At 42.5% G+C, this 22,686-nt stretch overlaps 3 protein-coding genes across 3 annotated transcripts in view; 2 read left to right on the top strand and 1 right to left on the bottom strand.

The window, feature by feature from the left end:
- The window catches only part of nbeal1 (neurobeachin-like 1), a 36,378-nt gene extending 23,362 nt beyond the window's left edge, over positions 1 to 13,016 (top strand). The window contains exons 27-54 of the mRNA XM_029519053.1: positions 319 to 924; positions 1,547 to 1,722; positions 1,820 to 2,108; positions 2,220 to 2,528; positions 2,618 to 2,767; positions 2,908 to 3,065; positions 3,193 to 3,317; positions 3,631 to 3,757; positions 3,849 to 3,997; positions 4,078 to 4,211; positions 4,318 to 4,419; positions 4,689 to 4,784; positions 4,877 to 5,001; positions 5,120 to 5,260; positions 5,454 to 5,584; positions 5,775 to 5,884; positions 5,973 to 6,090; positions 6,273 to 6,370; positions 6,520 to 6,636; positions 6,780 to 6,869; positions 6,972 to 7,081; positions 7,190 to 7,362; positions 7,753 to 7,847; positions 7,987 to 8,103; positions 8,653 to 8,814; positions 8,912 to 9,060; positions 9,148 to 9,283; positions 10,355 to 13,016. Coding sequence (XP_029374913.1) covers positions 319 to 924; positions 1,547 to 1,722; positions 1,820 to 2,108; positions 2,220 to 2,528; positions 2,618 to 2,767; positions 2,908 to 3,065; positions 3,193 to 3,317; positions 3,631 to 3,757; positions 3,849 to 3,997; positions 4,078 to 4,211; positions 4,318 to 4,419; positions 4,689 to 4,784; positions 4,877 to 5,001; positions 5,120 to 5,260; positions 5,454 to 5,584; positions 5,775 to 5,884; positions 5,973 to 6,090; positions 6,273 to 6,370; positions 6,520 to 6,636; positions 6,780 to 6,869; positions 6,972 to 7,081; positions 7,190 to 7,362; positions 7,753 to 7,847; positions 7,987 to 8,103; positions 8,653 to 8,814; positions 8,912 to 9,060; positions 9,148 to 9,283; positions 10,355 to 10,459 — 4,398 coding nt within the window. The 3' untranslated portion in view covers positions 10,460 to 13,016. The remainder of the gene's footprint in view (positions 1 to 318; positions 925 to 1,546; positions 1,723 to 1,819; positions 2,109 to 2,219; positions 2,529 to 2,617; positions 2,768 to 2,907; positions 3,066 to 3,192; positions 3,318 to 3,630; positions 3,758 to 3,848; positions 3,998 to 4,077; positions 4,212 to 4,317; positions 4,420 to 4,688; positions 4,785 to 4,876; positions 5,002 to 5,119; positions 5,261 to 5,453; positions 5,585 to 5,774; positions 5,885 to 5,972; positions 6,091 to 6,272; positions 6,371 to 6,519; positions 6,637 to 6,779; positions 6,870 to 6,971; positions 7,082 to 7,189; positions 7,363 to 7,752; positions 7,848 to 7,986; positions 8,104 to 8,652; positions 8,815 to 8,911; positions 9,061 to 9,147; positions 9,284 to 10,354) is intronic.
- Positions 13,017 to 13,082: 66 nt separating this feature from the next.
- Positions 13,083 to 18,350, bottom strand: LOC115054066 (uncharacterized). The gene is made up of 7 exons (XM_029519079.1): positions 16,637 to 18,350; positions 15,757 to 15,948; positions 15,545 to 15,610; positions 14,381 to 15,345; positions 14,149 to 14,286; positions 13,470 to 13,581; positions 13,083 to 13,202 (listed from the first exon to the last, which is right to left on the bottom strand). The coding sequence occupies exons 1-7, from the start codon at positions 16,671 to 16,673 to the stop codon at positions 13,129 to 13,131; spliced, it is 1,584 nt and encodes a 527-aa protein (XP_029374939.1). The 5' UTR covers positions 16,674 to 18,350; the 3' UTR covers positions 13,083 to 13,128.
- Positions 17,908 to 21,531, top strand: LOC115054076 (adrenodoxin, mitochondrial-like). Its single transcript, XM_029519089.1, has 4 exons — positions 17,908 to 18,376; positions 20,065 to 20,189; positions 20,349 to 20,478; positions 21,041 to 21,531. Exons 1-4 carry the CDS (start codon positions 18,270 to 18,272, stop codon positions 21,147 to 21,149), a joined length of 471 nt encoding a protein of 156 aa, XP_029374949.1. The 5' UTR covers positions 17,908 to 18,269; the 3' UTR covers positions 21,150 to 21,531.
- The last annotated feature ends 1,155 nt before the right edge of the window (positions 21,532 to 22,686 follow it).

Below are 22,686 nucleotides of genomic sequence, written 5' to 3'. Positions count from 1 at the left end.
GTGATGTAGGCTATTTAAATCATCTGCTACTGATTTCAACAACTGTATTAAGATGTATTTACAGAAAATTACTATGGACATTTGTTTTATAAAAATCTGGAGGACTTTATCTTTATTTATGTCCTATTGTAACCCAATAAATCAGAGCTTTCATGTCCTTACTATTTCCTCCTATACTAATAATCAAATTTTAAATCAAAACCCAGTGTGTGTCTTAAATTTTTCATGAACAGAGTTTAACTTTGAAGATAGTTTTTAATGATACACTTCTCCAGCTGGTATCATGAAAGTTTAATACTTTTCCTCCTCTGTCTTCAGGTGTACCAGCTGCTTCACTCTCAACATGATGCTGCTGCCCAGATTTCAAAGCAGCAATGTTGGCAGGACACCCTCATGCGGTTATACCTGCGCGGTGAAGGATCTTTGCTGCTGCGAAGTGCTGACACCATGAGCACTTGCAGCCTGGACCTTAGCCGATCCGGTGGCAGCAGCACCAACCGCCTGGAGCTGCCGCTGGACAGGCGGGCACGGGCAGGCAGCACCAGCCGCCTGGACCGGCTGGAAGACGATCGGCTCAGCATTGGTGACACCCGCTCTGTTGACAGCCTGGAGAATGGCGACGTCATCTCGCTGCTGGACACGCCATCTTCCTCTGCCTCCACAGAGCCACAACACCACATCAAACCCTGGGTGATAGGAAAATCAGGCGGCCTGATGCTGGATCTGTCCCACCTGCAAGCCTATGAGGGTGGAGAGAGTGGCAGCCAAACACCTGGGAGCATGCCCAGCACTCCGTCACCGCTGGAGGCTTCAAAGCCTTTCCCAGGAAGCTCTGGGGATCGGGATGCTACTTCCTCCCTGACAGAAGACTGCTTCCTCTTCAGTGACAACATCTCGCTGGGGGAATCCTTCAACAATGCTGAGGTAAGTTGGGGGTTCACATAGATTTCGGCAGCTTAGTTTTTGCATTTCAGAGGAGTAATATCACCTCCACTTAGTACTAAAATAGATTTTTTATTTTTTTTCTATTAAACCCCAAGCAGTAAGCATCCTGTGGATGTCTAAACAGCAAGAGCTTCTAACTCACTGAGTTAAATGTCAATGAATCCTCAGGGGGCTCAGCTCTGGTTTTTGTTTAATGCTCTCTGGTCATCGTGTCGGTGTTTCACTAGAGGGCAGAGTTGGAAGGCAGGCAACCTGTTTGCTCTCACGACATGAAGCTGTCAGTTTCAGCATTTCAGAAGGACTGGTTTTATGAATTTGTTCTTGAGCTGACTGACAACATAAATGTCCCACCTGCATTCATGAAATTTTAATGACATGATAGGGTACTATAACTCAAGCAAGTGTATCCACTCCCACAGCAGATAATTAAGGATTGTACAGGTTATTTTTGTCTTCTTTTTAGCGAGATCTTTGAGTCATCCTTATCACTGCTGCAGTTACACACCCAAAGGATCAATGAAGTGTAATTTGATTTTATCTGTTCTCATGATAACCCTGGCGTTTCTCTTCTTCCGTCTCTGTGGTTTCTGTCACCCCCTAGCAGGCTGAGGAGGAGCTTTGCAGCATGTTGCTTGAGATAGTGCTGAGCGTGATGTGGCAAGGCGTAGAAGGCTCAGATGATTTGGCGTGGCTTGAGCGCGGCCAAGTCTTCTCAGCTCTCACCAAACTGGGAACTGCTAATGAGCTGCTGCTTCCTGTCGACCAAATCAAACTCAGGTCAGCCTTAAGACAGTGATAGATGTAGTCAATAGTGATTTCTTTGAGACACAGCCTTTCTAACTGTCTTTTTTTTTTTTTTTTTTTTCCTCTCCAGTCTAATGGAACGTATGTTGGAATTGGCAGTGAGCGATAACCGTGAAGCATCCGCCGCCACACTGCCACAACACACGGAGAACGCAGTACGATTGCTTCACATGGTACAAGACTTTCTGCAGGCGGAGGGCCTGGTCAATCCAGCACTATGGACAGAGAAAGTGCTGGAGGAGACTGTGACACTGATGGATAGTCTCATGGTGTGGTACTCTTCTGGCACCCAGTGGTTCCAGCTCTCCCAGGTTGGACTGAGACTGTTGCTGGGCTTCATGGCCCAGGAGGATCCGGAGGTCAATAGTTTTGTTTTTTTTTTTTTTTTTTGTTGTTGTTGTTGTTGCTGTTGTTTTTTTACTTATCCATGTATTTGTCTGTGTAAAAAGCACAAATTATCTGTGTCCCAGGTCTGTGCAATGGCCACTGCAAAGCTCAATGGCATCCTACAAACCAAGGAGATCTCCAGCCAAGATGAGGCATGCTACCTGCTGGGGAAAGTGGAAGGCATCCTTCGACGCTCCATCCAGGAACAAATGGAGGAGACGTACTCTTTCTTGGTTCCTCTGCTGCGAACGCTGCTCTCTAAAGTCAACCGCCTCCTCTACATGGAGCTGCACCTTCCCCAGCTCCCTGACACCAATGGCAGCCCGTCCTTCTTCGAGGACTTCCAGCTGTATTGCAAGTCACCTGAGTGGCGCGTCTACCTCGATAAATATGTATGAGATTGACTTACTGCTGTGTTGTAGGATATATTAACTCATGAATCTCTTAAAAAAATTATGTAAAAGCTGTAAAATTTTTTCAGATTATTCCATATATGAAGCAGTATGAGATTGAAACATTCAGCCAAGGCCATGAGACTATGGCTTTGTACTGGAAGGAGTGCTATGAAGCATTCATGGTCAGCCTGCATAAGCGAGAGAGGGAGAGGGGCGAGAGCAAGATCCGTTTCCAGGTAAGTTCATTATTAATTAACAGATAATATTTGAAGCCTCTTTCTTGTGTTTCTCCTTATAGAGATGTCTGTTTTATCCAGACATTCCCTCTGTTGAATTGCTCTCTTAATCTCTCTCTCTCTGTCTCTCTCTCTTTTAGGAGCAATTTGTGGAGCCCTTTTCACGCCGAGGTCGTCAGGAGAACCTACGATACAACTGTATGCTGAAGCAGCAGCACAGCCAGAACAGTTCTACCCTCAGGCAGTGGAAGGCAGCACGTCGAGGCCTGGTGTGTGAGAGAGGGCCCTGGGCTGACAGGTACCAATATTAACTTCTTCCTTTTTCCTCTTAATAAGGACCAGCACTTCATGTAGACATAAACAGGAAAATTTTAGTAACGTGTGATTTAAGATTCATTGGCATGTTTTCTATTTATTTCTAACAGGCAGCAGGATGAGATGCACTGGAGGGTGTCCAGTGCTGAGAACTTCTCCCGCATGAGGTTGAAACTAGTCCGTAATTACAACTTCGACTATCACAGAGAAGCTAGCGCACTGAGAGATAACCTAGGTAAGAGAACACTTCATCATGAAACAGCCTAATAAATTAGTTCATACCTTTGAGTCTTTTGTTTGAGGCGTTTAATGGAGAGCAATCATGGATAATAACTGATAATCAGTTAATGACACAAAAAAACTCAAAACTGAAAGGAAATGCAGCGTGTGATTTTTTTCCAGACATATGTTTTTGGGAGTTGTCAGTCCTTCAGAAGTATACCAAGAACTTCCCTGACACCACTACCACGTGACATTAACTGCTCCATCCCTCTAGAATGGCCTCCTTTCAATTTTTGATCCCCATCTGTCTCTCCTGTTTTGCTTAGGTGTCCATCAGCAGCGTGTAAACCCACAGTGTTTGCTGCTGGAGGCGGTGAAGCAGGTCAAAGTCAGTGACCTAGAAGATGACATCCTGGAGCTGCCAGAGGATGACCCTGCTGCGGCCAGTAACCAGTTAGTCACCAAATACATTAACCACGGAACAGGCACTAAGTCAATAATCAAGATGTTCTGTAACAGCCCACTTCCCTCTGTGTGTGTGCAGGGCTGAAGCAGAGGAGGCAGGTCAGAAGGAGAAACTGGTGCTGCTGGAGGACTGTGAGCTGGTGACTGTGGTGGACGTGGTGCCAGGTCGCCTGGAACTCACCACCCAGCACATCTACTTCTATGACAGCAGCCAGGAGAAAGAGGAAGGTGAGGACACTCAGCGGGCCAAATGACACAGTGCATTATTCATCTTTTACCTCTGTTAAATGTCTGCCTGTTTCCTGAAGGTGTGGGTCACGACTTCAAGTGGCCTCTCTCTCAGATCCGGGAAGTCCACCTGCGACGATATAACCTCCGTCGCTCTGCTCTAGAGATCTTCCTTATCGACCAGACAAATTATTTTCTCAACTTCAAGAAAGAGGTGATGAGCTTCACTTGTTCATGCCTTAGTACTACATAATTATAGCTTTACTCTGGCCTTTTAAATAACAAGAATTTCTGCTGGTTGTTATTTCTTCTTTGAACAGGTGCGGAACAAAGTTTATAGCCGCATGTTGTTGCTGCGATCCCTCAGCCTTTATGGTACACGATCACCACAGGAGCTGCTCAAAGCCTCTGGACTCACACAGGTCAGGACAGCAATGTAGACTTTTTATTATCGATTACAATTATCAAACAGTTTTAACAAATAATTTCACTCAGTCAGAGTTGATTTACCTCTGACTGATAAATCATCTTCTTTTCTCTAGTTTGCAAGAATATGTTATTTGCTTTTGAACTAAAATCCAAAACTTATGGTTTGGACGATTTCCTCACCTGCTAAACATGGAACAAGCAGCCAACGACTCACAAGTTGATGAAATCCTGTGCAAACTATTTAGCTTTTTTCATTACACAGAAATGGGTTAACCGGGAGATTTCCAACTTTGACTACTTGATGCAGCTGAACACGATTGCAGGCAGAACATACAACAACTTGGCTCAGTACCCAGTGGTGCGTTCCTCATTGAAAACTTTGCTGAATAACTTCGGTGACTGGGTGAATGTGAATATAATGTTTGAGTTCACTTGTGTGTTTGTTATCAGTTTCCGTGGATTCTAGCCGACTACACTTCAGAGGAGCTGGACCTGTCTGATCCTCGGGTGTTCAGGGATTTGTCAAAGCCAGTGGCTGTACTTAATGAACGCAATGCCAAGGCTGTTAGAGAGAAGTATGTTTCATCTGTCTGTATTTAAATTATCAAGTTGAATTATACTTAGATATTAAAATAGTAAAGTTTGTCCAACTAGGGGAAAGTATGTGACTTTTCTGGTCTGGTTTTCCATCAGGTATGAAAGTTTTGAGGACCCAACAGGCACCATTGACAGATTCCATTATGGAACCCACTACTCAAATGCCGCTGGAGTGATGCACTACCTGATCAGAGTGGAGCCATTCACCTCTCTGCACATCCAGCTGCAGAGTGGACGGTAAAGAGACCAGCTCTCCAGGAAGTCAGCAGATATGTCCTGTTTCAGAGTTGCCCCTCCTCTTGTTTGTCTTTGATGGTCATAGTTCCCAAACGGGGAAGTTCTGTCATAAAGACATGCTTGTGCCTGCAAACACCTGCTTTTTCTAGTGTTTATTAAGGCCACTTTGTCATGTCGTACTGCCTTGGCTTAGGTTCGACTGTGCAGACCGCCAGTTCCACTCTATCCCAGCGACGTGGCAGACCCTCATGGACAACCCCAATGATGTCAAGGAACTCATCCCAGAGTTCTTCTACTTCCCAGAATTCCTAGAGAACCAAAACGGTGACATTTTGATCAAATCCCTTTCATATAATTTCTATTATTGTATAAATCACAATAAACCATTCCTGTTATTGCTGTTAGACAGAGTTTACTGAAATTTTAAACATTATTAAGTTCTGAATTCATTCTCTGATCCCTTTTTTCCTTCGACCTCTGCTCTCTCTGTTGCTCATCCTGTTCTTGCGCTCAGGCTTTGATCTAGGTTGTCTGCAGATCTCCAAAGAAAGGGTGAATGATGTTATCCTGCCCAAATGGGCCAAGACACCAGAAGACTTCATCTATAAGCACCGCAAAGCCCTGGTGAGATGCAGTTTGAATTGTGTTGCTTCAATGTGAGAGGTATCAGGTTTTTTGACTTGCTGAACTTAAGCATATGTGTTTCTAACAGGAATCAGAGTATGTATCAGCCCACCTTCATGAGTGGATTGATTTAATCTTTGGTTACAAGCAGAGGGGCCCCGCAGCAGTGGAGGCCCTCAATGTCTTCTACTACTGCACATATGAAGGTAAAGCCTTATTTAACTTCACATCACGGTTTTCTCCTTTATTCAACCAACCCTCAATATGCAGTGATATGTATGTTCAAAAATCTATTCATTTTGTGTTTTTTCTCTGACATGTAATGTAACAACAGTAAAAATGCAATTGTGTCTGAGTGAATTTTAAGTCTGGTATTGTGGTGCGGCAGGGGCGGTGGACCTGGATGCCATCACTGATGAGAAAGAGCGGAAAGCCGTAGAAGGCATGATCAGCAACTTTGGACAGACACCTTGCCAGTTATTGAAGGTGCAGACCCTAAACCACAAAACACACATGCTACAACTGTATTGCACTTGATCAAATAAAAGCAGCTTCAAGTCTGTTGTTAAATTGTGAAGTGATAAAACCATCACACTATTATCAGTTCTAATTGAGAATCTTGTGTGTGTGTATAGGAGCCTCATCCAGTACGTCTATCTCAAGAGGAAGTGGAGAAGAGGAAAGCTCAGTTGGACTCGTGTCCTCTCAACATGTTTGAACACCTCAGTGACCTCAAGTCCTTCTTTGTTGAGGTTCACATATTCTTTTGTTCATTTACTGACTGGAAGTCAGAGTGGTTTCTTTTGTTCGACAAAGTTGATTTCTTTGCATTTCTCATGCAAACATCCCTCTAAATTAAATAAAAAAGAAAAAAATCTCTGCTGATGTGTTACAGGGCATCAGTGACAATGTGCCCCTGGTTAAGGCTGTGGTGCCTAAGAATCAGTCCCATTCCTTCATCAGCCAAGGGAGCCCAGACACTATGGTGAGGCTACTATTAAATGGTAAAAAAAATCTAATGAAATCCATGAAAGGATGTTTGAAAGGATGTTTTATTGTTTTGTTTTGTTGTTTTATATATGTATAGGTGACAGTGAGTCAAAACTGCCTGATTGGGACTCATGGGTGGCTGCCTTACAACAAGAATATCTCCAACTACTTCACCTTCATTAAGGACCCCACAGTGTCCAACACCAAGTGAGAACACACAACAAATTTAGAATAAAAAAGTTCTGTGGTGCTGGCATCAAAACTGTAATGCTGCATTTGATGATGCTGGAATCTGTGCTCACCATTTTGACCTAGGGCCCAGCGTTTTCTGTCGGGTCCCTTTGCCCCAGGCGTAGAGGTCACAGCGGGGCTGTTTGTGGTCTCCCATGATGGCAAGTTGCTATTCAGTGGTGGCCATTGGGACAACAGCCTCCGAGTTACTTCCCTGGTCAAGGGGAAGACAGTGGGACAGCACATCAGACACATGGGTAAATAAAAGTCTGGATCTTGATTGTGAAACTGGCCAGCTTTAAGGAGCTCATATTTTGTGCCTTTGCTAAGTTCCACCAAGTGATGTACTTAATATAGCTTTCAATTAAAAATAACCCCCACCTGCTTTTGAGCTGAAAAGTAAAGACATAGGCATGTAAGCAGCAGGCAGCTGCTAGATTTGTCAATATTTGAATCATTTTAGGTAGAAGGCTGATAGTACAGAGCTTTGGTTTTACTAGAAGCAATCTGGTGTGTGTCTTGTGCAAACAAAGACACGATAGTGGCTGAAAAAGTAACATCTGATTTTAGAGACACTGTTTTTCATAGTCCATTTGTATATTTAGTTGCCTGATAATAATCAGTGTTTTTGTTTATCTTGCCGCCAGATATTGTGACCTGTTTGTCGACAGACCACTGTGGCATCCACCTGATCTCCGGCTCAAGAGACACCACCTGCATGGTGTGGCAGGTTCTGCAGCAGGTGAGGGCATCTTCAGCTCACTGACTGCCACAGAAAGATATTGAAAGAGTATTTTAAAATGCACAGTTGGCTCTTGAACTGAAAAACCTTTTAGAGATACATCGCAGGTGTCTGGTGTCTAATCATGTTTTACTTGCAGGGTGGAGCTCCTTTGGGTCTCCATCCTAAACCAGTTCAGGTGTTGTACGGACACACAGATGAAGTGGTCAGCGTCAGTATCAGCACAGAGCTGGACATGGCTGTGTCAGGATCACGGGTGAGAACACACACAGTTCTGTTATTTGAACTAGTCTATATGATATAAATTCTAGTTGTGAGAGTGAAACAATGATGGTGCCTTGTTGTAGACTGATTAATGTGTGTTCTGCAGACAATCACATGCTGAGTAAACGAGCCAGAAAATAGGCTGAAAGTCAGGGCCTGGTTGTATGTAGGCCTGGGTCTTTGAAGGCAGAGAGGCTTCTAAGACTTTAAAGATTGTTGTAGAGTTCATTGGTTTTCATTCATTTGGATTTGTACCGGCTCAACATCAATACAGATTCAGTCACAGTTCACTTGACATTGTCAGAAAAAGTTAGTGTTTAGCAGTGAGTGAACGTCTGTTCTTGTTGAACCTTGACACAACTAGATTAAAAACATCTGAGTTTTATACCGCTGCCTAGCATGTTTGAAAAGGTAATCTTGTATTAATTGTTTCTAATTCTGGAAATGGTTTAATTAAAGTTTGAACATTAAAAGTAGAAGTTGTAAAACGGTGAACTGTCAAAAATCTAAATGAATGAAACGGTGTAAATATGTGCTGCAGGACGGGACAGTGATCATCCACACAGTGCGTCGGGGTCAGTATATGCGTTGTTTACGACCGCCCTGCGACAGTTCTCTGCCGCTGTCTATCCTCCACCTGACCGTGTCATGGGAGGGTCACCTGCTGGTCCACACCTGTGTCGAGGGCAAAGCAACGCTCAAGGTGCTTGAACAGTTTTACACACACAGTAATTTCCTCAGTTTTTCATGCTAGGGTTTACCATTATTTATTTATTTTTTTTTTTTTCCCTCTCTTCCAGGATAAAAATGCCCTTCATCTTTACTCTGTGAATGGAAAACACCTCTGCAGTGAGCCTCTGAAGGAGCAGGTGACTGACATGTGTGTTTCAGGGGAGTATGTCATCATCGGCAGTGAGCAGGGATACCTGTCCGTTCGTGACCTCTACAGGTATGCAAATAAAACTTATTTGTGCAGGAGCAAAATCCCAAGTCTGTGTGCATGTAGACATTAACTCACACTGTTCCTCCTGTTCAGTTTGTCTTTGTGTGCGGAGCCAATGGCCATGCGGGTGCCGGTGCGATGTGTCTCAGTTACCAAGGAGCAAAGCCACGTCCTGGTGGGCCTGGAGGACGGCAAGCTGATCATCGTGGGCGTGGGCAAGCCATCGGAGGTAAAAAACTCGCTGAGGAACTACATCGCTCAGAGCCTGGAGGGATCGCCGCTCATGGCCTCCCCCCTGCTGGCGCCACTTCGAGCTCGCTCGCCAACTCGGCTGCTACACCAGCGCGACCAGCTGGTGTTCAGCCCCACTTCCAGCTTCCACAAACCCTAGCAGCTCTAGTCCTTGTTCCTCTACCCTTCCATTGCTGTAGATCTGACACATATATACACACAGGTGAAGCTGCTGCAAACATCCCCCTCAATGTCCTCAAAGACCTTTTATTTCCAACAATCACCTCTCCTTCTCAGGGATGGTTGTCACCCACAGTCATTTGACTTCCCTCCCCCTAACCAACACAAACACACAGTCTTATAGCTGAGCCACACAGATTCAACACACTCCATTAGGCACAGTCAGTACTGGAGCCACAACTGTGATAAGAAAACAACTTGTTGTGCTTACCTCATTTTGTTTTGTGATTTTTATATTTGGCATCTGTGCAATATTTACCTGATTTTGCCATGACCTGTGATAACCTCCCTCTCATGCTGTTTACCTCAAGTGTCATTATGTCACATGTTTGAGTGTGCCCTACAAACTATAACAAATAATAGATTTGCTGTGAAGCAAACTAAACATTAGTTAATGTTTCTGCAAACTCAAGCCATATAAAGAGTGTAGCTGCAATCTAATAATGCAAATAAATTATCTTAGACTTTGATAATGTAAATAGTGTGGTGGTGTAGATGTAGGTCATTCATTCAGGCAGCCCCTTTTCTCAATTATTTAATCTGAGTCATTGCACTTGATCATTCTCACTCAAATCGACTCACGCCAAAATAAGTCAAGCTTTGATTTTTTTTTTTTTTTTTTTTTTTTTTTTTTTTTTTGTTTGTCCCCACCCCTCCTGTTATTGCCTCACAATTCAATCAAGCTCCAATGAACTAATCAATCCCTCATGAATCATCTTCCTCCTTCCTTTTCCCCTCCCTTCCTTTTGTTTCCTTTGGCTTCATGCTTTTCTTTTCCCGCTCCTCTTGTCCCTATTCCTCCTCTTCCTCTTCCCCCAACTCTTCTCAGATGCGTTCGGGACAGATCACACGGAAGCTGTGGGGCTCCAACAAGAAACTCACCCAGATCTCATCGGGGGAGACGGTCTACAACACCCAGCACAACCACAACTGATCCACCCCAGTCCCTGAGTCCTAAGCCTTCCCTCTCCACGCACATCCAACATTCCTCCATACTCACTCACCAAACTATTTCTTCATTCTTGTCTTGAGAAACTCCTTTCAGTTTCTTCAGCACCTTCCCACAGTTTCATTGGGGGTAAATAGCAGATTTGTGGAAGTAGAGCATCACGGTGTGTGAAATCCATACATTCATTTACGTATGTGTTAATGTTACTCCTGCTTTGGATTGACCATAAGGCGCTGGCGCAGTGGTTTATATCCAGAACTGGCACTAGCTTCAATGCCACCACACCGCTCCTCACTTCCCCATGGCCTCTCTCTTCATCCCTCTGCTCGTCATCATCACATTTACAGCATACATCACAATCCTGTTTCTCTAGCATGCGCCTGTTCATAGGCACTGTCTATTCTCTAACCCACTCTGCTGAAATGTGGCAGAGTGGGGCGACAAATTGTTCTCCCTTAGGTTTTTGTTTGTTTGTTTTTTTTTTGTGTATGTTAAAGTGTGTGTGTGTGTGTGTGTGTGTGTTGCCATGCTCTGTCTCAAACTATAGTTTCAAGTGGCCTTTTTGCCCTTCCTCGGTTTGCCTTTGATGCAGACAGGTGGGCTTGTGCTCTATCGGCCGAGACTTTTCATGGTTGCCTCAAAGCTGCCCCTCAGCAGCCTTATGCAGTAAGATGGCTCCATCACTCATAAGACCAAACTCTCTGCCTTTTCCATTGGATTTTATACCTCTGTGTGTTTGTGTGGATTTCTTTGATGTTTTTACTCTTGGTTCTTTGTTGATTATGTCAGACAAATTGTATGCATGATCCCAGCAATTTTGCATATGTAGGTATGCATCATGTCTTTGGTCTACTGTGAGATTAGATGGCAGATGCAGTGATGGAGATGTCTTGTATTTTTATTTTTTAAGTTAGGGTATAGTTGTCTGAGAAATGGAAAAAAAAAACTGAAGATAACGTCTGTCTTAAATGTTATCACTTGTTATATAGTTTTGTAAAAAAAATAATAATAATAAAAAGAAAAATCAGTCTGCTACAGATGAAACACTACATTCTCCAACACAACAAGCTTCCATCTGATTAATTGGAGAAAGTATCTTCAAATCATGAAACACTTATTTCTCCAAGCTTCATCGAATGTGTTTAAGTTACTTGAATCTGTGTTTGTCTATTTATAGGTAAAAGTAGCAGTTATTTTTCTCCTGAAGGCAGATTCCAGTAAATTCTTCTGACTGTTCACCTGTAGCAGCAGGAGAAAGAAGAAATCCTCAAGGGCTTTATGAGATGTCAGTGTTAGCAGCAATACAGCTCCTTCGTCAGGTGCCTGTCGATGCTCTTTTCCTGTTTTTCCTACATGGGTCGCTCAACCTGCCCTCTGCTGTATCTCCAGTCTTCCTATAGTTTCACGGGGATAGTTTATCTACCCTCTCTCTTTACCCCCCCCCCCCATGCGCCCCCACCCATTATGTGACTTTATCTCCTATCATCACCTTGGTAACTATCAACTTTCATTTTCGCATCTCATTCTCCTTCCTGCTCCTGGAGACTGACTGATTTCAGGGGTGTTTTTCTTGTCTTGGGGCATCAAGAAGGTTAGCATGCTGTGATAAAGTAGTTTGTGTTTTTGCGTGTGTGAATGTGATTTCTTTCCTTTGTAGCATCAGAATCACGAAAAAAGGCCACAGTACAACAAAACAATTGTGGATGTGATTCATCATTTTTGCACCCTATTTCTGTGTCTGTGTGCGAGTGTACATGTGTGAAGACATGCTAATGATGCACGTGTTTATTTTTTAATAGTCGGATTCTCGATTTCAACATGTTGGTGTGTCTCTGACTGAACCATGGCAGCCTCTGATTGTTCCAGCTCACTGTTGGTTTGCTTTGGGCAGAGGGTTGCTCTAATGGTTCTCACTGTTTGTTTGGCATTTGGGTTGTTTTTTTTGGTTGTTTGTTTTTTTTTCCAAAGTGATTTTGTATTTAGTTTCTATTTAAATCACGGAAAGGTAGTTCAAAGACCAATCTGTGTCCTTCTTAAAGAGATTTTCAGATGACCAGTCCTCCCACAAAAGACCACTGTTTTTAAGTTGTTTCATGACTGCAACAAACGGAGTGCCTTTATCCCAGTGTGGTGTTAACATGGAGCTAGGTTATTTCTCATTACTGAAGCTTATGTCCCTGTAGTTCAAACAAAAACAGCATTCCACAAGTTAAACTTCTGCAGTGTCAGCAGGAATCAAGAATATAGGACTTCAAGGCAAAATCAAAAAGTACTATTTTGTGTCTTAGCAACTCCTCTCTGTGACTGTCACCAAATGGATGTGTGTATATCTGTGATTATTTATGAATACAGTATATAATGTACAGCATGATTTTTATTTCAACGTATTCTAAATGTACTTTTGCACTTTCCAGGTACTAAATTGTAACAAATGGTTTTAACTTGGCTCCCTAATCTGTACAAACTGCTTTGTATACACAAGTGGAAAATGATCATTAAAGTCTTGTCTAAATTTAAGAATACATATGTGGGTTTTCTGTCTGACTACTTCAGCGTATGAAGAAGAGTGAGAGGTAAAAACAATTGCACACCCAAATTTAAATGCAAAGTTTTATTCATTCTGTTCACACTCTGATGTTGTTTCTTTGTGGTCTTCATGCAGTGAGGGCGTACGAGCAAATGGACGCCCTCTTCAGTTCACAGTCAGCTGCCGTCCACCAGCTCTCATCTTTAAAAAAAGACAGACAAATATGTGACATCATACAGGTAAGAATGTGACAGGGCCCAACACGCCTGATCACTGATATTCAAAATGTCTCTTTAGTTAAAGAGCCAGAAAAAGGGGGAATATTTAGCATTTTTGCCATGGGGCAAAGAATTTTTTTCAATGATCCCTGTAAAAGTTTTAGTATCTTATCAACTATAATAAAAAGATGTTAAGAGGATGTATTGTTTTTTTCTTCCTGTTTCTGTTGTATGAGAGTGCAGATCTTACCTATTCTAAACATCTCCAAGCAGAATGGTTTGTCCGTGTGGATGTTGGGATGTCCTGGCATCCAGTCACTGTAACTCCACTCTGAACCGTCAACCCATGCTGCCTGCTGGTCCTGCAGTGAGTAACACACTTTCTATGTCAGCCTGATCAGTCCTTCATAAGAATAAAAACAGTGATAGCACAGTGTAATGACATTGACTTTAGCCCTGCATTAAAAGTTGAAAATATACTTAAAGTATCAAAAGTAGAATGAATGCTTTTAAACATAGCTTAATACTGTTGAAGCACCCCATTAGTTGCAGATTTGAAGATATCTCTGTCATGTTTAGTTGAAATAAATAGTGTTCACTTATTACTCTCTCTACGAAGTCGTAAATCAGGTGCGGCATTTAAAAAAAAAAAAAAGTTCAAAGGTCAATGTTTTAGCAACATCAGAATAACACTATCTGTCCTGTTGATAACATATCTGATGACATTCTCCTTGGCCTCCGTTCATTGCCACAGTTCGGGACCAGAATGTTGGCGTCACAGTCAGTTAGCGACCGAATCATAACGGAAGGTGGTTCACCCCAAATGACTTTTTGCCATTTCATGATTAAATATATATGAGAACTTATTTAATGCCTTTTCCAGAGAGGGATTCTTGGAACTGTCAGCCCTTAAGATCAAAATGCCTTGCCTTGACCATGCCTCCCAGCCAGGTCAGCACAGGGTTATTCTGACCCCCATTAGTCACCAAGGAAACCAGGCGGGCATGCAGGTCCCCATTAGTTACAGATGCAAGCTCAGCATTCAGGGCGACAGATCTGCAGAGGACCTGGAAGCAAAGGACCCAGAAAAATATGAAATTTAAATAAAACGAACTGAAATTTAGTCAACGAATAAATAACAGTCATGGTGCGTTGTTTAACCTGTGCTTCGTCGAAGGCCATTGGCGTGGGGTTGAACTCATAGCAGTTTCCATTGATGACCTCCCCTTTACATGACACTATCGATGTTTGGATTCTAGAAGTGGAGGGTTCAGTTCCTTGTCTAAAACCATCTGGGATAGACTTCAGGGGTTCAGTTCCCTGTCTGAAACCATCTGGGATAGACTTCAAAGGTTCAGTTCCCTGTCTGAAACCATCTGGGATAGACATTTCAGGTTCAGTTCCCTGTCTGAAACCATCTGGAATAGACATTTCAGGTTCAGTTCCCTGTCTGAAACCATCTGGGATAGACATTTCAGGTTCAGTTCCCTGTCTGAAACCATCTGGGATAGACTTCAAAGGTTCAGTTCCCTGTCTGAAACCACCTGGGATAGACATTTCAGGTTCGGTTCCCTGTCTGAAACCATCTGGGATAGACATTTCAGGTTCGGTTCCCTGTCTGAAACCATCTGGGATAGACTTCAAAGGTTCAGTTCCCTGTCTGAAACCATCTGGGATAGACATTTCAGGTTCGGTTCCCTGTCTGAAACCATCTGGGATAGACATTTCAGGTTCAGTTCCCTGTCTGAAACCATCTGGGATAGACATTTCAGGTTCAGTTCCCTGTCTGAAACCATCTGGGATTGACATTTCAGGTTCGGTTCCCTGTCTGAAACCATCTGGGATAGACTTCAAAGGTTCAGTTCCCTGTCTGAAACCATCTGGGATAGACATTTCAGGTTCGGTTCCCTGTCTGAAACCATCTGGGATAGACATTTCAGGTTCAGTTCCCTGTCTGAAACCATCTGGGATAGACATTTCAGGTTCAGTTCCCTGTCTGAAACCATCTGGGATAGACATTTCAGGTTCGGTTCCCTGTCTGAAACCATCTGGAAGCTGAAGAACAGAAGGCTCCTCCACTCTGAGCCAACCACCCCCACTCCTCTGGACTGGAACATCATCAGGGACTGGAAGACAGAGGCCTTTAGATTAGACAGGCTTCTACAAGTAGAATAATGGTTTGTTGATCAAGTAAAAGACAGAAATATGGTTTTACAGGCATCTGTCTTGTGATTGAGTGTCTTCTACAAGTTATATTCCTGGAATCAGCTGAAGATCATGTCTGGTTTTCTAGAAAATGTGATTTTTATTTCATGATTTTCTCACTCTCTTCTGTCAGCCAGTGTCTTCTGTCCATTTCTCCAAATCCATTCCCTGAGGGTTGGATGAAAGCTGAAAGAGAAGATGTGCAGTTGTGTTTTTTCTGAGGTGTGTGCTGAACTCAAGCGTAAATCTTCGACAAGCATCTTTATAAAAGTTTTGGTGACAAGGTGCCCAATTGGGTTTGGCAGACAGTATAATAATGTGTCTCAGCTTACCCTCTTTCATGTCTATCTCACTGGTGTCTTCTTCCACCAGGCCGGAGGGCTCGGTCCCTTGTCTGAAGGTGTCAGGAAGAGGCAGATGGATGGCAGTATGTTCAGTGCCTTGGTCAAAGCCATCAAGAAGCTGGTAAGTTGAAGATGTTCTCTGCAAACCTCCTGGGGCTCCAATTGGGACAGCTTGGAGGCCTGTGACAGGTGTGGTTTGTTTTAGTAAGCTGTTGTTGGTCTTACCTCCTGACAAGGTTTTTAAAACACTGTTAACCCTGAGGTTGCATTCACAGTCAGAGATGCTCACATACAGAGGGGTAAATCCAGCAGTAGTGGTTTGTGCATGGCATTAGACTTTTATATTAATTATTAACCATTGCTCCAGAATAATACAGTGGACCCAGCTTTCTTTAACAGTGCAATAAATCAATGATGGTCAAAGTCTGATTTCTATACAGCTACTAGAGAGGCCAATTACTCAAATGATATTTGCCACAGTTCTGATGCCAAGGCCTACAACCTAATGACATGGAAATATGAATAAAGAAATTGTGAAATACAATTAATATGCATTTTTTTTTATCCACAGCAAATAGTGTGCAATTAGACACAAAGAAAATAATAAAATCTGGAGAGAAAACAAACCAATTATTTTTTGGACTGTTTAATCATTAAGGTGGAAATATGTTATTAGATTTGGTTTTAAGAAAAATAAGTTAAACACATGAATGGATTTTAATTTAGCTTTCTTGTGACCAGAAGATATTTTCTTTGGACAAGGTTGTTTTCTTGAGATCACTCAAATTCAGTAAGTCCAGAAACAGAAATAAGTCAATTTAAAATATGAAAAACTGTGTGACTGCTGTAAATGATTGCAAGATCTTACCTGACACTGTCAGAAACAGCAGCACTAACCTAAACATCCTGTGAACAAACAAAACATGAGTTTGGCCTTTTTCAGCAACTGCACAATTTCCACCACACAAATGAAACCTGTCAGATAACTGAGTATGTTGTGAGTGTCTTACCTTTGACAGCAGCGACGAACACTGAACTCAGAAAGAAATCTCCACTCATTAATATCTCACCACCTCGGTTGTAAAACCCAACCCTCCTAATAACACTAATAACACTCAGTGGTATTTGATGTACTTTGTCCTGAGGTGTTACCTGATAAACTTTTGAATAGATTGCTGACATAAGAGCAGTTAAAAGAGAGCAACCAGACAAAAGCTGTGATATTTATACAAGGGTCTTCCTTGACATCCTATTATACAGTAAACATCCTGTTTTCCTGAGCTAGTAAATATATTGAAGGTGAATGACACTTAGTCTAATCAAGGGTTACTCAACCAATATTTGTGAACAGGGACAGAAAGTGGGGATAACAGCAGATGTGAGCTGTTTGGTAAAAGTGTCAATGAAGGTCACTCAAGGTTGTGTTTTCTGGGCAGGGCGTTAGTCGGCGTTTTGATGTTTTAATCTCAAACACTTTTTATCTGTTAAACACTGAAAGGTGTTGATTTGGAATGATAGTATAGAATTAGTTTCTTTGCTGCCCCAAATCAAACTATATTATTTTAATAGGGGTGTAATTGAGCACAGATTGACTTATATCATGATAAGAACAGGTTGATGACAAAGTGTATGTTTTGAATCAAATTCTAAGTAGATGCTTGTGAGTAGAGTTTGCTGCCTTTTTCCTTTGAGCCCCTGGAGAGAGGAGTGTGTGGGTTCAAAATGTGGAAGAGCTTGAAATTTATTGGGCCACAGATTGGACAGATTTCTCTCCACAGGCACACGGCAGGGCGGGGACTGCAGCCGGAATGACACAATCTCCGCTCTGTCGGCTGACCTTGTGCACCAAAACGAGCCCGAGTCTCATTCAAACTTCTGAAATGGTAAAATGTGAGCGATTAACAGGAAGCTTGGTGACATCGCCTACAAATTAAAAGTGAAGCGCAAAAAGCTGGTTTGAATTTCAACAAATGTGCCTCGAACTAGATGAAGCGAGACCCCGGCTTCCTCTGAATCCACTAAAAACAAGATCATTAACTTCTTCATCCCTCCGGACGTGACAACATGAGGACATGTTACAGCCCTCTGGTTGTGAAGGCTTTTATTTTTTATTTTTCTGACAGGAACTTCTATGACGTAAGCCTACGACATTTCCCTTGCTAGGACTCCTCATATTCGCGTATTGACCGCAAACCGGAGTAGTTTAATTAGCCTTTTCGTCTGCGTTTGAAGCGTTTTTGGGCTAATTAAAGCCGGTTAGTCGACTAATTATTTCCTAGATTAAACAAAACGACTTGTTGCCGCGAGTAACGCAATGAACCTGCCGGTGACAGAGTGACTCCCTGCAGCTAAAACAAGCTAGCCGAGCCCGCTAGTCCGGTGAGTTGAGGCAACAGGTCTGTGTGTGTGCTTCAGCAGGAAGACTGTGAAGCAGGTGTCCGGGTGATCCGCCGGTCGGACGGTGTCTCTGCTTGCTCTCCAGCCTCTTCGGTGTCCAGGAAATGTCTCTGGTGGCGGCGTTAAGAAGACTGGCTCACGTTAGGACGCCAGCGGTCGGTGCCTGGCTGACGGCGCAGAGGACTTTCACCGCCAGGACGCTGCCGCTCAGGTCGGGAGATATATTTTTTTTTTTTATTATTTATTTATTTATTTTTTTTAAAGGGGAAAATCTGCAAATTTAGGGTGAAGTCTGAACTCCACCCGGACGAGCCAAACTCCGATAGTAAAATGTGACCTTTTATTATCAGTGCATGACTGTCGGTAATCTTTCGGTGATATCCATCTTTACTTTATCAGAGCTGCCAAAGGAAAAAGACTTTAACATTTACAGTCCATTGTTAACCCCCACAGAACAGTGTCCGTATAGTACATGCTTTAAAAATAACACCGTACAAAAAAGTGACTGAAAAGTTGTGTGTCTAACTGGCCAGCTGACTAATAAAGATGCCCAGAAACTTTTGTTATTGTAGCTGACTTCCAGCTGTTATCGACAAAACTACTTTTTTTTTTCTTTTTTGTTGTGAAGGGTATCATATAGGTCTGCAGCTGTCTAATAGTATAAACCTGTGCCAAAAATACGGTTCATTCATAGATGGAAGAGACAAAAGTATTGAAATCACTCATGTGTTTGCTAAATAGTCACTGATTTCCATTGTTCCTGAATAGATTAGCCATTTAAATGTGATTGTGAATTATTAATGTATTAGTTGAGATTTTAGAGCTTTGTTTTTTCTTTTCTTTTAATAGGACTAATATTAAGAAAAATTGGTGGTTGGTCCCTGCTTTTAAAACTGAACTGTTGACTTTTTGTGAGTACCACACAAAGTGTTGAATTCCTGGAATGAACTGATTGAACCTTGTGGAAGGCGTCACATGAACATTAGACATTTGATCTATCTTTCTGTCTAGCTACAAGGCCAGGACCAAGGTTGCATTTCCCAGGGCCAAAAGGCTTGTTGAATTGCATCATAAGGATAGACTTGTTGCTCACGTTGATGGTTCAGTTGGCAGGTTTGGCCTTAATCTGGTTGACACTGTCCTTGTGTGCTCACATCAGGGAGGCATTACTGACCCTGATCCTGATAAAACTACCATTTTCCAAATTCCCTCCAGAGTTTGAAGCAGTGAAGCAGCAGCACTTTTTCTGTTGTTTTTGTTTTTGTTTTGTTTTTTTTTTTTCCCTTTTGTTTTCTTTTTGTTTGAGGAGGTATTGCTGAGCAGGAGAGAAGTTGGGGGGGGGAGGTCAAGTCTGTAAAATGGTAATGTTGTAAAACTGATTAGAGGGTTTTCATTAATCCCGAGCTTCCCACAGGGGCACTGAGTCTAATCTATTCTTCAGAGGATTTTCCCCATTTTCTCCCTTCACGGGTATGTTCTGTACTATTCCCACTTTCACTTTCATCCTTCATGAGTAAATGATGAAGATAGTTTATTTACGAATAGAGTTGGCATCTTTCTTTGATTCCCGCTTTAACATCCCCAGCAGTTGGTAATTTGACCATGGTGCAGCGCATGAAGGCAAAAAGTTTGTTTTTGTTTTTTTTTTTTTGGAGGGGGCTTAAAGATTTACTAATGTCACTGATCCAATGAAAAACATGACAGAAGTTTTCAGTTATTTCAAATGTTGTGAATTTACAGATCTGATGTTATAAAGCTCCTGAACATTTGTTATGATCAGCTCTGACCACTGGAGGGCAGAAGTGTACCTACTTTTTCCTGCCAATAGACCTTGAACATCTCAATGAAAATAACCCTTTGTTTTTTTGTGTTTTTGTTTTTTTAACAAATATCTGACAGGTCAAACAACAAGGTCACGGTCCACTTCATCAACAGAGATGGAGACAAGATCACAGCGAAGGGTGCCCCTGGAGACACACTGCTCGATGTTGTACTGAACGAAGACCTCGACTTTGATGGATTTGGTATGTGAGCGAACATATGCATAGACACACAAATATTTTAAAAGTGAATTCATAGTTCCCTATAATTTCCCTTTCACTTCACCTCTCCGCCTGTGTGTCTCCGACCTCATCTATCAGATAAAGCCATCAGTCTGTGTTCTTGTGCATTGTGTGCTGCAGGAGCGTGTGAGGGAACACTGGCCTGCTCCACATGTCATCTGATCTTTGAGGATGAGGTTTTCAAGAAGCTGGGGCCAGTCACAGACGAGGAGATGGACATGCTAGACTTGGCTTATGGCCTGACTGACACGTATGGAAACACACATACACACTGTGTCCCCCTTTCCTGACAATGAGCCAATTCATTCAAATAGTATTGCATCGCTATTTTTGTGTTTTCACTGTTATATGAAATTGGTATTAATCATTTAGCTTAAGCGACAACGCATCCAAGGAGGCAGTGTTGCCTGCAGTTAGCAGTAGATGTGGACAGGTGTAAAATAGTTTGTTGGTGTTGCAGGTGTGTCCTCAAGTTGCTTCTGTTTTGCTCTGGGTTGTGTAAAAGAAAAAGCAGCCTGATCCTATAAGAAAAGGTTCCCACACACGGTTTGATGCTGATGGGATTAGCCTTCAGGAGTAATAAGATGTGCTGTAATTAATCAGTTAATCAATGAGGCACAAAGAGGAAACACAGTTGAGTCCCTCCCTTTGGGTCCTGGTGTCAACAGCACTGTTTGCCAACAAATACTGGATTACAGAATTCATGTTTAACAAACTGGCCTGACCTGAGGCTGCTGGGATCAGCTGATTCAGTCTCAACTCTTTGCTATTTAGTTACCTGTTACCTGTGTTTCTTGTTCCTCTCCCCATAGATCTCGTCTTGGTTGCCAGATCTGTCTGTCAAAGTCTCTGGATGGCATGGTGGCCAGAGTTCCTGAGAGTGTCACCGACATCCGACAGAGTAAAGACGAATCTGCTTGACCATGAAGCTACTGTTGTGCAGTGCAAGTGTACATGATGCAGCTGTGCCCGGTCACAGCTACACACAGGGATGATGGTAGGTGGTCAGTCTGTCAGTACTGCTGCTACAGCACTGTTAGGTTTTTTTTTTTAAACAACCGGAGGTGAGGAAATGTGACATGGACTCAAAAGAAAAAAAATCAATCACTTTTATAAAGGTAAAATTGTCCTCTTAAGTTCACAGGACTTTGTAACCATTTGAACTTTGTGCTTTATTGTAAGTAATAACCAAGTATTTATGTATAAACTCTAGACTGAGATGAGCCACAAATAGGATATCAGTGTAAACTAATTAAAGGTTTTGTCCATTTTAATTACTGTTGAAATAAAACTTACAACTATCTTTGTCACTACTGACAATGTAACGTCCACCTTGAAATCTGGGATGTGTCTTTATTATTTATTTGAACATTTTTCAACCTATGTATCGTCCTGCTATTGTTGGTTTGGTTTCATTGTATCTGTCATGTAGCCATGGCCATCATGTGATTGTAACAGTAGCTAGCTAGCTGGCTACATAAAATAACCCGGAAAAAGAAGCTTGATTAAGAGGTAGCTGAAAGAGATGATGATCAAGCAGGTTCAGAGGAATAACAAATTTTTTTTTTTTACCATATGACTCTAATGATGATAATTTTATGACATCGTATAGCTTTGATCTGATTTTTGGGGACTTGGTGTTTGAAATGATGAGGCCAATGGAAAGTAAAATGCCTTCTACTAAATAAAGTGTGAGTCAGGGAAGACAAGAGAGGGACAGATATGACAGAGGAAGAAAGATGTGGGAGAAAGACAGCAGTGACACAGCCGTGGAATAATTGTTCCTGATACTTAACACTTTGCACTATACAAAATCTTTCTCCTACTGAACGCCTCAAAGACAAAGGAAATGACCCTGGAGTTTGAAAGTCCAAGCTTTCCAAGTTGGTGACGTGGCGGCGGTGCCAACCTCTAAATACCCGGGGAGTACACCTGAACCAGTTGGACTGGCCCCCTCACACAGATGTACTCAACATTGACGGAGTCTGTGGAGGCAAGTACACAGCTCTGGGCTGCAGTCTGCTAGCAGAAGGATGCCAGGAAGCTGGACAAACTGGTGGAACCAGAGTTAGACTGACTTGAGGGAATGAGGGAGCAACGCACCCAGACAAAGGAAGAAACCATCTTAAAATACTTGGCTGGGTCAGAAGAACGACAGCAGTGGATGGATAATCCATCTATAATGCAGAAATGTCATCGGACTTTACACCTCAACTATCAGAAGACGATTTCCCCTCAGGGGTTCCATAGTATTTCTGGTTCTGATCTCATGGCTACCCAATAAAGTCCTTGGTTACTTGTTAACTGTAGTTATGTTTCCCTCCTTGTGTTGTGTTCGTGTCATCAAGGTTGTAACCATAGTTTCTATCTACTGGACGGGGTCGTGGTGGAAGGGGCAACAAAACTATTGATCTTGGTATTTTTTAGGCTGCTGCTCTTGGAGCTGCATATTTTAGAT

This window comes from Echeneis naucrates, chromosome 2, assembly GCF_900963305.1.
Source record: "Echeneis naucrates chromosome 2, fEcheNa1.1, whole genome shotgun sequence".
Lineage (NCBI taxonomy): Eukaryota > Metazoa > Chordata > Actinopteri > Carangiformes > Echeneidae > Echeneis > Echeneis naucrates.
Note: the sequence above shows the minus strand (reverse complement) of the source record. Positions and strands in the feature narration are given on the sequence as shown.